This window comes from Lampetra fluviatilis, chromosome 12 (genome assembly GCF_964198595.1).
Source record: "Lampetra fluviatilis chromosome 12, kcLamFluv1.1, whole genome shotgun sequence".
NCBI classification, from domain to species: Eukaryota; Metazoa; Chordata; class Hyperoartia; order Petromyzontiformes; family Petromyzontidae; genus Lampetra; species Lampetra fluviatilis.
The window spans coordinates 1,456,556-1,469,042 of record NC_136286.1 but is presented as its reverse complement, the minus strand read 5'-3'; the positions used below and the strand labels follow the sequence as shown (position 1 = coordinate 1,469,042).

At 50.2% G+C, this 12,487-nt stretch overlaps 1 protein-coding gene across 1 annotated transcript; it reads right to left on the bottom strand.

Moving 5' to 3' along the window:
- Positions 1–4,093: 4,093 nt before the first annotated feature.
- Positions 4,094–12,214, bottom strand: RPIA (ribose 5-phosphate isomerase A). Its single transcript, XM_078861305.1, has 9 exons — positions 12,021–12,214; positions 10,151–10,211; positions 9,250–9,305; positions 8,409–8,468; positions 7,155–7,219; positions 6,975–7,043; positions 6,093–6,234; positions 5,737–5,836; positions 4,094–5,070 (listed from the first exon to the last, which is right to left on the bottom strand). Exons 1-9 carry the CDS (start codon positions 12,120–12,122, stop codon positions 4,967–4,969), a joined length of 759 nt encoding a protein of 252 aa, XP_078717431.1. The 5' UTR covers positions 12,123–12,214; the 3' UTR covers positions 4,094–4,966.
- Between the last annotated feature and the right edge of the window lie 273 nt (positions 12,215–12,487).

Genomic DNA, 12,487 nt, shown 5'->3' with positions numbered 1-12,487 from the left:
GATCGTGAGCTTTAAAGATTGTGAGTAATGTTTTGTTGGCAATGGCGACTGCAGGACAAAGTGAAATGGGGGTCACAAAGGGGGGATGGCACTGTCGGGGTGGGGGGGTGGATACACCCATAGCTGCACATGCTGGAAGAATCTTCAAGAGCTGAATATTGAATTCAGTTCCTGGAGAAGCTCCCAGCAACAACGCGTGCCACGACCCGACAGCTCCGTGCCACGGCGCAACAGCGAGAGCGCACGCGGCCGCAATCCGCTCAGGCCGACCGCGCGACCGCACGCTCGCTCCCTGCCGTCGGGAGCGGTCTCGCTCACGGGTCGGGGGTGGGTGGGTGCGCGCCAGCCGGGTCCCGAGAGGCGAGCGCATTGGGTCACGGTGGGGGGCCTCTCGGCCCGGGCGCCTTTGATGCATGGTGCCGCTAAAAGGGCCCCAGGGCTCGCGGGGGCACGAGGGGTCAACGACTAAAGGGGTCGGCCGGGGGGAGGGAATGCCTGCCCTGAGTGCGCACTACCGGCGGGCACGCGGAGATCGCGCGGCACGCGGCCGGGGCTAATTGAGAGGCTGCTCTGTTGAGACGACGTCTCCCGGCAATGCCTTCCGCTCTTCCGTTCGTGCATCCGAAACCTTGGTCGAATGCGGCGTTATGAGCGTGCGACCCCGACGTTGTTTAGCGCGGCGGGTCCCGCTGGACCGGCGCAGGTTGGCGGGGCCGCGCCACCTTCAAAACGCGGCACGGGCTTCCGCCCCCCCGTCACGGCCCCGAAACTTTCTAACAAACGCGTGTAGCGCCGCGTTTGAAGTTGGCTCTTCGTCGCTTTATTTCCCCCTCCCCCAAATGTTACCCCAAATGCGCGGTCGGCGTTGCGCAAGCCTCTGTGTTAGTGAAGGACATGCGGAAGTGGATGCAACAAAACTACATGTGACATCCCTGCAATTGAACTGGTTCACACGGGTTGCTGAAGTGGAGAGTGCGTGGAGTAGAGAAGAGAGAGAAGAGATGGGAAATGTTGGAGAGTGCGTGGAGTGGAGTAGAGTGAGGGCAGAGGCAGACAGGGGCAAGTCCACAGAGGATCTTAAAGATGGTGAGCAGTGCGATCTTAAAGTTGATTGGGGATTGGCCTTGGAGCCGCTGTAACCATCAGCACCGCTCTGCGAGACGTTCCGCGCAGTGAAGCTTCGCGTGGGCCGCCACCGGCCGCTGTCGCACGGCACGCCGGGCCAGCGCCCTTCACGCTGCCCTTCCTCCTGCAGGCGTGAACTTCGTGGTGCCGCGCACGGGGTTCTACTGCCTCCTGTGCCGCCTGTTCTACGTGTGCGAGAGCTCGGCGCGGGAGGGCCACTGCCGGAGTCCCACGCACTACCGCAACGTGGAGGTGAGCGACGGGACTGCGATTTGTTTCCACGGTTGCCCCTCCCGGAGCACGGAACCGCGGGGGTTGCCCCGGTGATGCTCTTGTTGGGTGCTCTCCCGGGTCGTGACGTGTGTTCTGCTTGGCGCGAACGACAAAAATCCGAGATGTCATCGCTGCCAGTTTTTAAATCCTTTATATTAAGTTCACTTGCTTGCTTGCTTGCGCGCTTACGACCGTGCAAATCTTTCGGTCGTTTTTTAACCCACTTCCCGTGATCCAATCGAGCTGACATTTTGTACACAGACTCATTGTGCGTGACAATTTATTTTCGTGAAATTTTCTTCCAAAATTTTCCACTTTTTAGGAAAAAAAAAAATTCATATTTAATTTAAAATACCAATGTGATAAAAATGAAACTCTTACTCAAGAAAAACAGAAATGAATAATAAAATAAAACCGATGCCACGCATATAAAGGATTTATAGTGAAAAACTTTGTTTTTACGGGTTAATTTTTTCCTCTCCCTGTTCAAGTGCAGGCTCAGGATCTTGCACCCTTACCTCTGCCCGTGACCGACTGCCTCTAGAGAATATCCCCACTGTTTCGAGATAGCGTCATAAGACGCAGTCGCAATTTGAGTGCTCATTCAAAATGTAATTGTTTTAAGATTGAGTGAAAAATCTGATTTGATTATGGCTTTCTTCTGCCGTAATAAGAGACTGCACATGAGTAGTCTCCTGTGAGACTACGTTTAGAGTATTGGCTTTTATAAATTTTCACATAAGCCACTTTGTTGAGCTATCATGTGGCCAGGTCGCTTCTGAAAAAGATCAATATAGTCCATTGGGCCTGACCTGGTAAAATAAGGTTTAAATTGTTTAGTTTAAATAGTCTCGGCTCTAAATCGTCAACTCACTGGACTTGAGAGCCTGGTATAATTACAGCAAACCTCCGATTCCAGCCAGGATATTCAGCGATGCCATCTCAATGTCTCTGGCCCCTCGACCCACCTAGCCACCTCTTGAAACCCAACAGTTGTTGTCCCAAGTCGTTAAAAGTGTCCACTGTTGCCTTGTGTCCGTTGCTCCGGCAGAGGTACCTGATCCAGAGGCTGAGGGAGCTGGGGGAGAGCGGGCTGGGGGAGGCGATGGGAGCGGAGTGTGGCGAGCACGTCGCCGAGGGACATCGGACGCAGCTGTGAGAAGCACCACACGCTCGCCCCCCTCCACAGCCGGGTGGTGCATCCTGAGGTCGTGACCCCAGGTGGACATCACACGCTGCTGACGAGGCTTCCAGAAATCCCGTGCGCTCCCCAGCAGCTCGATGTTGAATCCTTTGGCTTTATTTCACTCGATCTCCGACGGCCTACGTGTGACCAAATCAACCCCGGATCGCGCCCGATTTCATCAGAGCTTGGAATCTAAGCAGGATTTTGGAGCCTGGACAGTGCTCGGATGGGCGACCACCATGCATACAACGGGTGGTGTAGGCTTTGTCAGCAGAGGGCAGTGTAGCAAAATCCGTTGTACTCAACTCTGCTCCCCCCACTTCCAAACCCACACTGACCAGCGTGGTGATATAAGGTCAATAACCCTCACGATGAATGTGGCATGGCGAGTCCCTCATCCAGCAGTGGATTGGCCAGACCGTACATGTTCAACCTTTTACCTGTTGTACTTTTTGACAGAAGGAAAACAAGTCTAAATGGCTGTTACAGGTTTTTTTTGTTCATTTAGTTTATTGTTGTGAATTGAGTTGATATTTGGCGTAAGAAAGGCAATTATTTATTTATTTGTATTTATGGGTCGATATTTGTAAATGGGGTATTGAGACGCCAACAAAGCCGCTCTTAGGTCTTCTCAGGTACGTTGCCATCATCATCGCATATGGAGCCGACTTGAATTTGTCGCAGATTCGTCCTTTGTGACACACGCAAAACAGAAACGGTACACTTGGGAACAGGTGAAATCCGAGTCGAATAGAATCATTACATGCGCCGCTATCGTTACAGGGGGCAGCACGACAATCGCCGACGGGTTCTCACAGGAAACATTTTCCCTTTGACAAAAACCCGACACCAAGAAACTTTTTCACCCAACCCGCCAATACGTTTTTAGGCTGAAATAACAAATCTGTTTACCCACTGTGAAGACACGCCCGATACCAAAGAACATCAGAGTGGCCACGTGGGCGCATCTTTTATTCATCGCATCGAGCACCGTCTCGAGTGCTTTTCATAAACGAGCGTTGTGCACATCAAGTTATTTATACACTTGCACATTCGTTTATTTGTCTGTGCAACTTCAGACTCGCACTTCCGCAATGCCACACGAATACCCCAGAGTGGAATGTGTAATCACACTGCATGCCGGCCTGGCAAAGGAGGCTCTTGCAGCTATTGGGAGGTACAGTAATGTGGCAACAACGTTAACGCTCATTTCGTCTCCTTGCTCGGGTGTTTGCTGCAGTCCTTTTTCATGTTTTGTTTTATAATTTTATGGGAAAATATTGAACTCTCAACATTGCTGTGAAAAGGTAAATATCTGTAAAATAAAATACCCTCGTTTGAAAACATTTACATCCTCGTGGATTGTCATTGAACACAGTTCTTTGTCATACGTCTTAAGTCAAGCCTTCATGAGGCCCAGATTCTTCTCTACGATTCTGTCCCAAGAGTTTTGTATCTTGAAAATGCGCCGAACTCAGGGAAACAACAAAGATCACGCGAAACACCAAATTGTAATTAATCAAGAAAATGTATTTTTATTGACTGCAACTTCAAAGACGTTTCACACATCCAATTAGCACAGTTGGCTACGTGCGATGCATAAGAAGTCCAACATACATACATACATTGCTGTTGGTCAAGAGTTGATTTCAAATCATCGTTTCTATGGTAGTGTAATTCACACAAATGAACCGGACACAAACTTTCCAAGAAGCATTGCAAACACTGGTAAGATGTCACACGTCGTAAAACTTTTAGAAAAACAGATGAGAAGACAGACCCTGGCAGTGCTACTGATAATACGGACTAAGTCTTCTAAACTGTTGTAGGCACTCTGCAGTGATTCAAATTATGCCAGACTCCGATTTCAATACCAGTTACTTACGCCTGTTTTTTTATCTCTCCTGGAAAAATCACAACCGCAGCTACAAAGGTTATAAAATATAAAAAATGCATCCAATATTTATCTACCCTTTTCTCAACCACCGAGTCGAAATATGTCGACAGCAGTGGATATGCACAAAATTTGTTTTATCTGTTCAACGATTGCAAAGATTTGGTTGATATATTTTTCATTGTCTCTTCGTATATTTTACAAATGCTGTGTATGAAATTCAGAGTCAAGGGGAAATAAAAAGACTGAAACATTCAATGGATTTTGCTGTGATATTTGGCATTCCCAAAAATATAGTGCACAGTATGAAACCAGCAATTCAACATGGCAAACGAAGGCACCGTACAAATGTAAACTTAAATTTGGCAAGCTGCAAGATGAACGTTCGATCATGTGAGTGTACAGAAAAGGGAATCTGCTGGAAGCTCGCGAGGAGCGAGGGTACTGGGAGGGCTCTGGCACGTCACCTCCGGCCTCTCCACCACCAACTAGTTCTTCTGATCGCCTGGCTCCTGGGTGGCCACGCTGCCATCCTGCATCCCAAAGTAGGCCTTCTCCGCCATGCCAATAAACAAGCCCGTCTCCACGACCCCTGCCGCACAAACACGCACAAAAATACCCCGTATAGCCTTAACATACTTTTGGGGCAATTGCTGTTAGCGAGCAACTATTAAGGCCAGTACGGCACACGATGGGGTGGGTGGTCAGCACCACACCCGGCCACCTTTGTGTCTCAAATGGCAAGGTTTACACAGTGCAACAGGTACTCATTTGAGGCTGAGTAAACCTAGGGGAGGTCGAGAACCAGTTCAGATAATCATCACTGGTGTTGGTCGCGAACGGGAATCAAACTCTGGTCGCTGAGTTTGTAGCGCAGCGTGCCAATCGCTACACTTTCTCTCCCCGCACTCAAACACACACACACACGGTAAGCACAGCCGTGTGCAGCAACCCTAGTCAAGCCTGGGGAGAGGACTTCTTCTCAACGAACTTTTCACATATTAAATAAATAGCAGCCCGAAGTGGCTATGGTGGCAGCAGCACAATTCCTTGTTGTACCACTGCCACATCTATACTCTCTGATATAACCAACCCACACTGACCAGAGTGGTGAAGAATGATCATTTACCTCGCACAGCATGGGGCTGTATCTGTACAAATAACAAGAATGGGCATCTGTCCATGGGTTCAAATGTTAACCAATTTTTTTGCGTGAGGAATGTTTGACTGAAGTTTGTTTGACCGTTTTGTCTCATACCTGGGATGAGCGTTATCTGCGTGTTGACCACCTGCCAGTCGTGCTTACGGTCGAACTTCCAGTCGAGGATGAAGTTCCCGTTGTCCGTGACCACCGGACCCTAGAACATTGCAGGACGTTACGACCGCTAAAATATGCCACGGCCATTTCAGAAGCGAGTCTGGTTGAGTTATAATAGTGGAGGGGCAAAAAAAAAAGCGTGAATATGCATAGCGGCTAGAAAAAGCAGAGCAACACGGCGCTCTCCACCGCAGAACATCCATCATTCGGACAGACCAACTGTTACCATGGGCTGAGAAATAATGAATATGGAACAAAGCAAAAATTACAATAAGCGGTGAATAATGGGCGCTCACAGCCTTGCTGACAGCCATGCGCAGGTCGGCGGTGCCCCCAAAGCGGGCGGCAATGGTGCGCCCGACCGGAACGTACGCCATGGGCACCACCTCGATGGGGACGCCCTTCTTCCACTGCTGGCCCAGCTCGGACGATCGCTTCCTGCACAAAAGTCAATGGCGAACGGTGCTGGAGGTCATCGCTTCCAATCAAAAAGCTTCATAACGAGGTGAGGTGCCCAGTTAAGAAGAGGCTCGTTTGCAAAGAAAGGCTTTGAGTTTAAAATACACAGCATGAAAATATGTTACAAAGTATACATCATCGCAGTCGTGGGGCAGAATTTTTTTATGGTTACAAGAAATGTTTTTAAAATAAAAATAAAACATGGGAAAATGTACTTCATATGGTTATTTGAAAATGAAATCCATTGTCCAAGCACCAAGAAAAAAAATTCAAACTCATTGAAGAGTCGAATGGAATACATTATAAATGTAAAACAGATGAGATTTTGTTCGAAGAGAAAGAGGCATCAAATCTGATGAGGATTTGCAGAGTACAGCGCTGACTTTCACCAATGCCGTTGGGGGCCACTGTAAATTACTTCCTCCCGTCAGATCACTCGGCTGTCGCAAAGCAGGCGAGCGTCAAAACGACCATGACACCCTGACTGTGTCCTGAGAACGGAAAACCCCGACATTCAAAGGACATCACGTTTACTTCCACGCTTCATTTCAGCCAGCTCTGAACGGGTCAGCGACCCGGTAAATATTTCCGCACCCAGAATGCACCCCATCCAGTCTACCTCTTGTTATGGCTGTGGCTGCAAATCACATCACCATTCCAATCTCAGCATAAACCTGGAAAACATTCAGCGAGACATGAAACCCCCCTTGTTTGCTTACCTGTAGTCGGCAACAACGATAAAACGCTTGGCACAGCTCGCGACGATCTTCTCCTGCGTGAGGCAGCCCCTGGAGCGTGGGATGAGGAGCAATTAGCACACACGGCCGAGGCAGCGAGCCGCATATACAAGCCGCTCCCACGCCCCGCCATGGCGAGCGGTGCCGTGCGGTGCTCATTACCCTCCTCCCTTGATGCAGGTCAGCTTGGAGTCCACTTCGTCTGCACCGTCAATGGCCACGTCCAGCTGCAGGCGACACAATAACAGCAATGGCTGCTGGTAAATACTGAATTTTCACTCGAGCGCTACTAAATATTTCCTGCTCACATGAGAAGTGAAGTTTTGCTCATCTCCTCTTTACAGCCCTGAGCCAGTGGTAGAAATTACCCATTCCTATCGCATGGGTGAGACTATCCACAGGACATCCGCTGTTGACGTCCGCAAAAAGTGGGATTCGTTGCCTATCGAACCAGGAAGGATGATGATGGGACATTGGCCTCATACTCAGCGAGTCGCTCGCTCAATCGCTAAGCCAGCTGACCAAATTAGTAATGCCTCCATACTAAATCCCAGCACTGCAAGATATAGAACTCAGCTGCCAAGTCTACGAGTGGTAATATGCTCAAGACAATCCTTTGCTAATTGAACACTCATTACAACTGCCGATTATTTTGGCTCCATGGATACCATAGATCAAATGTGTAATGCATCTAAATACAAGAGCTGCTCAAGACACTCTACAAGGCATCCGTATAAAAAGGTACACACAAGCCAAGCGAAAAATAAACTAACACAAGCAGATTTGGCAGCATCAATACAGGCCGTGCCACAACCCATCCATCAGTGCCTGATCTGGGTTCGAAGGTCAGACCTCAACGGAGGGCAGCACAAGCTCCCAGGACAAGGTCCCAGCACTCCCTCCCAGCACTCCCTCCCAGCACTCCCTCCCAGCACTCCCTCCCAGCACTCCCTCCCAGCACTCCCTCCCAGCACTCCCTCCCAGCACTCCCTCCCAGCACTCCCTCCCAGCACTCCCTCCCAGCACTCCCTCCCAGCACTCCCTCCCAGCACTCCCTCCCAGCACTCCCTCCCAGCACTCCCTCCCAGCACTCCCTCCCAGCACTCCCTCCCAGCACTCCCTCCCAGCACTCCCTCCCAGCACTCCCTCCCAGCACTCCCTCCCAGCACTCCCTCCCAGCACTCCCTCCCAGCACTCCCTCCCAGCACTCCCTCCCAGCACAAGCTCTCAGCACATCCTCTCACCACAAGCTTTCAGCACTCCCTGTCAACACAAGCTCTCACCAAACGCTCTTGTGATATTCCCCGAGCTGGAGCTGGACCAAACTCCTTGCTGCCATCCCACTACCATCATCACGTTCGTCTTTGCCACTATCCAATCGTATTCAAACATATTCTCCCCATGCCAGCCACTCACCTCAGGGTGTCTGTCGAGGTCGCTGAGCGTGAGGCCATGCTCCAGGATGAGCTGTCGTGCCTGCGGAAACGGAAACACGCCGACTGAATCTTGCCCACCACGGCACACATTTCCCAGTGCCTAGATGGTTACCAGAGCGGAGGATTTTCATTGATATTACACTGCTCTAACATATTGGAATGAACATGTAATGTATATCTTGCCTTGGTGAGCCTAGGCAATTGGCTAAAGCATCTAGGTGAAATAATTGTACAAGTCACTCATTAACGTTTCACTTTGCTTGGTATGCATAGGACATATCTGGCTAGGGCGCTGTCGACACCTGGGAAGAACATTCGAAACAGCCCATATTGATGGCCTAGCGACTACTATATGGGAAGTGCCAAGATATTGGACGTATATTTGAGACATTTTTAATATGCGGGTAATAATTTGTATAACCATGAAGTGACTTATTACTCAGGCATAGTGTCAATCAATTATAGCTGTAACAATTAAATGAAGAAATGTTTGTAACATACAACCGTGCCGTAAGTACTCGTACAAGCCGACTTGTTTCTATCCGCGCTGGGATGGCGTTGGCACATTCAGTTTCATGCAGTCATTTCACGTACTCCATGAATAAGCCACATCTTCCAAAATCATAACCATACATATCTATTATTAGCATGAATTTGACCGCGACGTTACCCAATTTGTGGAACTGCCTCTATTGGTTTTGGAACCCTACCATAAAGCTAACGTTGTGCAACAGAACCCAGCTGGCAGGCTGCTCTTCCACTGGCACAGCATCATCTCCAATGCTACCGTGTCCATGCCTGTTAAAGCCCACGTACTGTACCTGGAAAGATGTAGGGACGCATATGATTTTCAAATTTTCACTCTTCACCTTTTCCGCTGCAGAAAAAACAATGCCCTTAAAGCAAGCAATTACAGCTTGCCCATTCATGGGTCCGAAGCTGACGAGTCCAGTGTTTCACAGCACCATAACATGAGCAGAATGTGCAAGACCTGAAAACACCTTGATCGCGACAGCAAGTCGCGTCGATAACCAATGGTTAATTGTGTGGTGGCCAGTTTTCCCAGTGGCTTGGAGGTCTGACAGCTGAGGTGGCATTCCTGAGACTGGTTACCTAATGCAGTGTTTATTTAGCGAATGCTTTTACGCGTAACTTTTATACAGTTAAGAGTACCAGCTCCACCGGAAAACGAACTAATTTTATGCATATGTGTGTCAATGTTATATGAGTGGACGTCAGCCACGTAGCCACAGAACCATGTGACAGCCTCCTCCAGCACGCTGGCCGAATCATGATCCTGGCCAACACGTGACTACAGTTAAATGCAGTGAGTTGATGGTCTTAGCTCTGTCAGCAAATGACTGCATACAAATACCATCACATTTAAATTAATTCTTTACTTAATGAGGATAAATTCCAGCTACGTAAAAGTAAAAAGAAAATATCAGTTTGGGTGCTAATTCATAAACATTCGTCTGTGGCAAATGCTGCCCTCTACTGTGTGTGAACCAGAGGTCACTTGAAGGGATCCCGGGAGGTAGCTGTGATATCAGCTTCTGTGGCCCATTCTCAAACACGAACCATGACACCACTCTGTGGGCGACCCAAGCCCACGTTTGGTCTCATGGCGCCGAAAGCATCACCAGGGGATGAGACTTTTTAAATAGCGAAAAAAGGTGTGCAGTTGCCACTGGTGATGGTGTAGAGCCGAGGCTGCCTCACACAGTCTCTCCACGGCGAACACCACGGTGGAACCGCTCCCAATTCCAACCACATGTCCACCCTGCAGGGTGCCAGGAGACACGGGGACAGGAGGGACACGGGCACACAGAGAGGAGACACGGGGGGACAATGGGAGACAAGTGACAGAGAGGGGGCACAGGAGGGACACGGGGTCAGACAGTCCCAGGCATTGGACTGAACCTGGCAGTGTCGCACAGCGGACTGAGTGCCGAATCTGTCGGTTCAGGTTAAGGCCCAGTTGAGCCAGGTTCGGGGTTCAGGTTAGGTAATGTATCGGCTATGTCAGGGGTCGGCAACCTGCAGCTTTGAAGCCGCATGTGTCTCTTTCCAAACTGCTCCGTGACATAATGTATGTCGTCACATGCATCGCGGCTCTTGAAATATTGAGTTTCTGTACCGAATTCGGAAAAAATATATATTTTTGTTACGTTGTTTGCCGGCCCCTGGGCTATGTGGAGCCAGGTTCGGCTACGTCGGGGGTATACAATATGTGGAACAGCACTGGCTACGGGGCTGTCAGGGTGAGTCGGGGGTTAGATCAGGGTCAGTGGTGTGGCGGGCTCAAGAGCGGAGGAGTTGAGGGGGGGGTGCAGGAATCACGAGGGAATCAGAATCTTTATTTAGACTGGAGGAATCCGATAAGCTATGAAGGTGTATGGGGCAAGTCAGCAAGTTACAATAAACAACGCAGAAAACGATTGGAGTGCAAAATAGCGAAAAGGTTAAGCAAGTCACCAAATATAAATGAATACAAAATAAATGTATTATTTTTATCAAGCTTGGGCATGCCAGCAAAACAACAACACAGTCCCAGACCACACCAAGATAACGCCACCCAGTAATCCCTCAGTGATAGGGATGGTGGAGGGGATCCCTGTTAGGGTGAGGAGTGAGGTGAGTGGGAGGTAAATGGACGAGGCTAGTAGGGGGAAAGTGAAGTGAGGATAGTAGTACAGGTGATGTGAGCGAGGTGGTGAGGCGAGCGGTTGAGGTGTGAGTTGAGAGTGGTGAGAGAGGGGGTGAGTTGAGAGTGGTGAGTTGAGAGGGGGTGAGATGAGGGGGGTGAGTTGAGAGTGGTGAGAGAGGGGGTGAGTTGAGAGTGGTGAGTTGAGAGGGGGTGAGATGAGGGGGGTGAGTTGAGAGGGGGTGAGATGAGATGGGGTGAGATGAGATGAGAGGGGGTGAGATGAGATGAGAGGGGGTGAGATGAGAGTGGGTGAATTGAGAGGGGGTGAGTTGAGGGGGGGTGAGTTGAGAGGGGGTGAGATGAGATGAGAGGGGGTGAGATGAGAGTGGGTGGGTTGAGAGGGGGTGAGTTGGGGGGGGTGAGTTGAGTGGGTGAGATGAGAGGGGGTGAGATGAAAGAGGGTGAGATGAGAGTGGGTGAGTTGAGAGTGGGTGAGTTGAGGGGGGGTGAGTTGAGGGGGGGGTGAGTTGAGGGGGGGTGAGTTGAGGGGGGGTGAGTTGAGAGGGGGTGAGATGAGAGTGGGTGAGTTGAGAGTGGGTGAGTTGAGAGTGGGTGAGTTGAGAGGGGGTGAGATGAGAGCGGGTGAGTTGAGAGTGGGTGAGTTGAGAGTGAGGTGACTGGTTGACGTGTGAGTTGAGTGGGTGAGTGGGGTGAGTGCATGAAGTTAGTGATTGACCTGCATTGAGTGGGTGAGGGGAGAGCGAGTGGCTGGGGGGAGAGTGGGGTGAGTGATTGACGCGCGAGTCGAGGGGGTGAGGGGTGAGCGTGGGTGAGGGCGGGTGAGGCGACTGGTTGACGTGTGAGTTGAGTGGGTGAGGTGAGTGCCTGACGCGCGAGTCGAGTGGGTGAGGTGAGTGTGTGAGGGGGTGAGGAGCCGCTCACCCTCACGTGTTGCTCCACCGCGGCCCGCGCCGCGCTCCGCTTCGCCGCCTCCTCCGCCATGCGCGCTCCGATCCGCGCCGCTCCGCTCAGCGCGCGCTGCATGCCGGCCCCCGAGCGCTCCTATTGGCCGCGACGCCACCACGTGGGAGCGTCGAGGGCGGGACCGTGAGGCGGGGGGGCGTGTCCTCACGCGGAAAGCGCGGGAACTCGGCGCCGTCCACGTGCACGAGAGAATGAGAATGTTTTATTATTGGTTCTTTCGGTAAAGTCACGTAGAAGGGAAATAATATAATAATAAAGATAAAACAATAAAATTATCACGACGTTTCGATTGCAATACAAGCAATCATCATCAGGTGTGAAAACCACAGCAAGAAAATTTTCAGTTTTTCAAATTGTATTATTTTTTCTAATTTTAAAATTGTATCATGTTCTTGCTGTGGTTTTCACACCTTATGATGATTTCT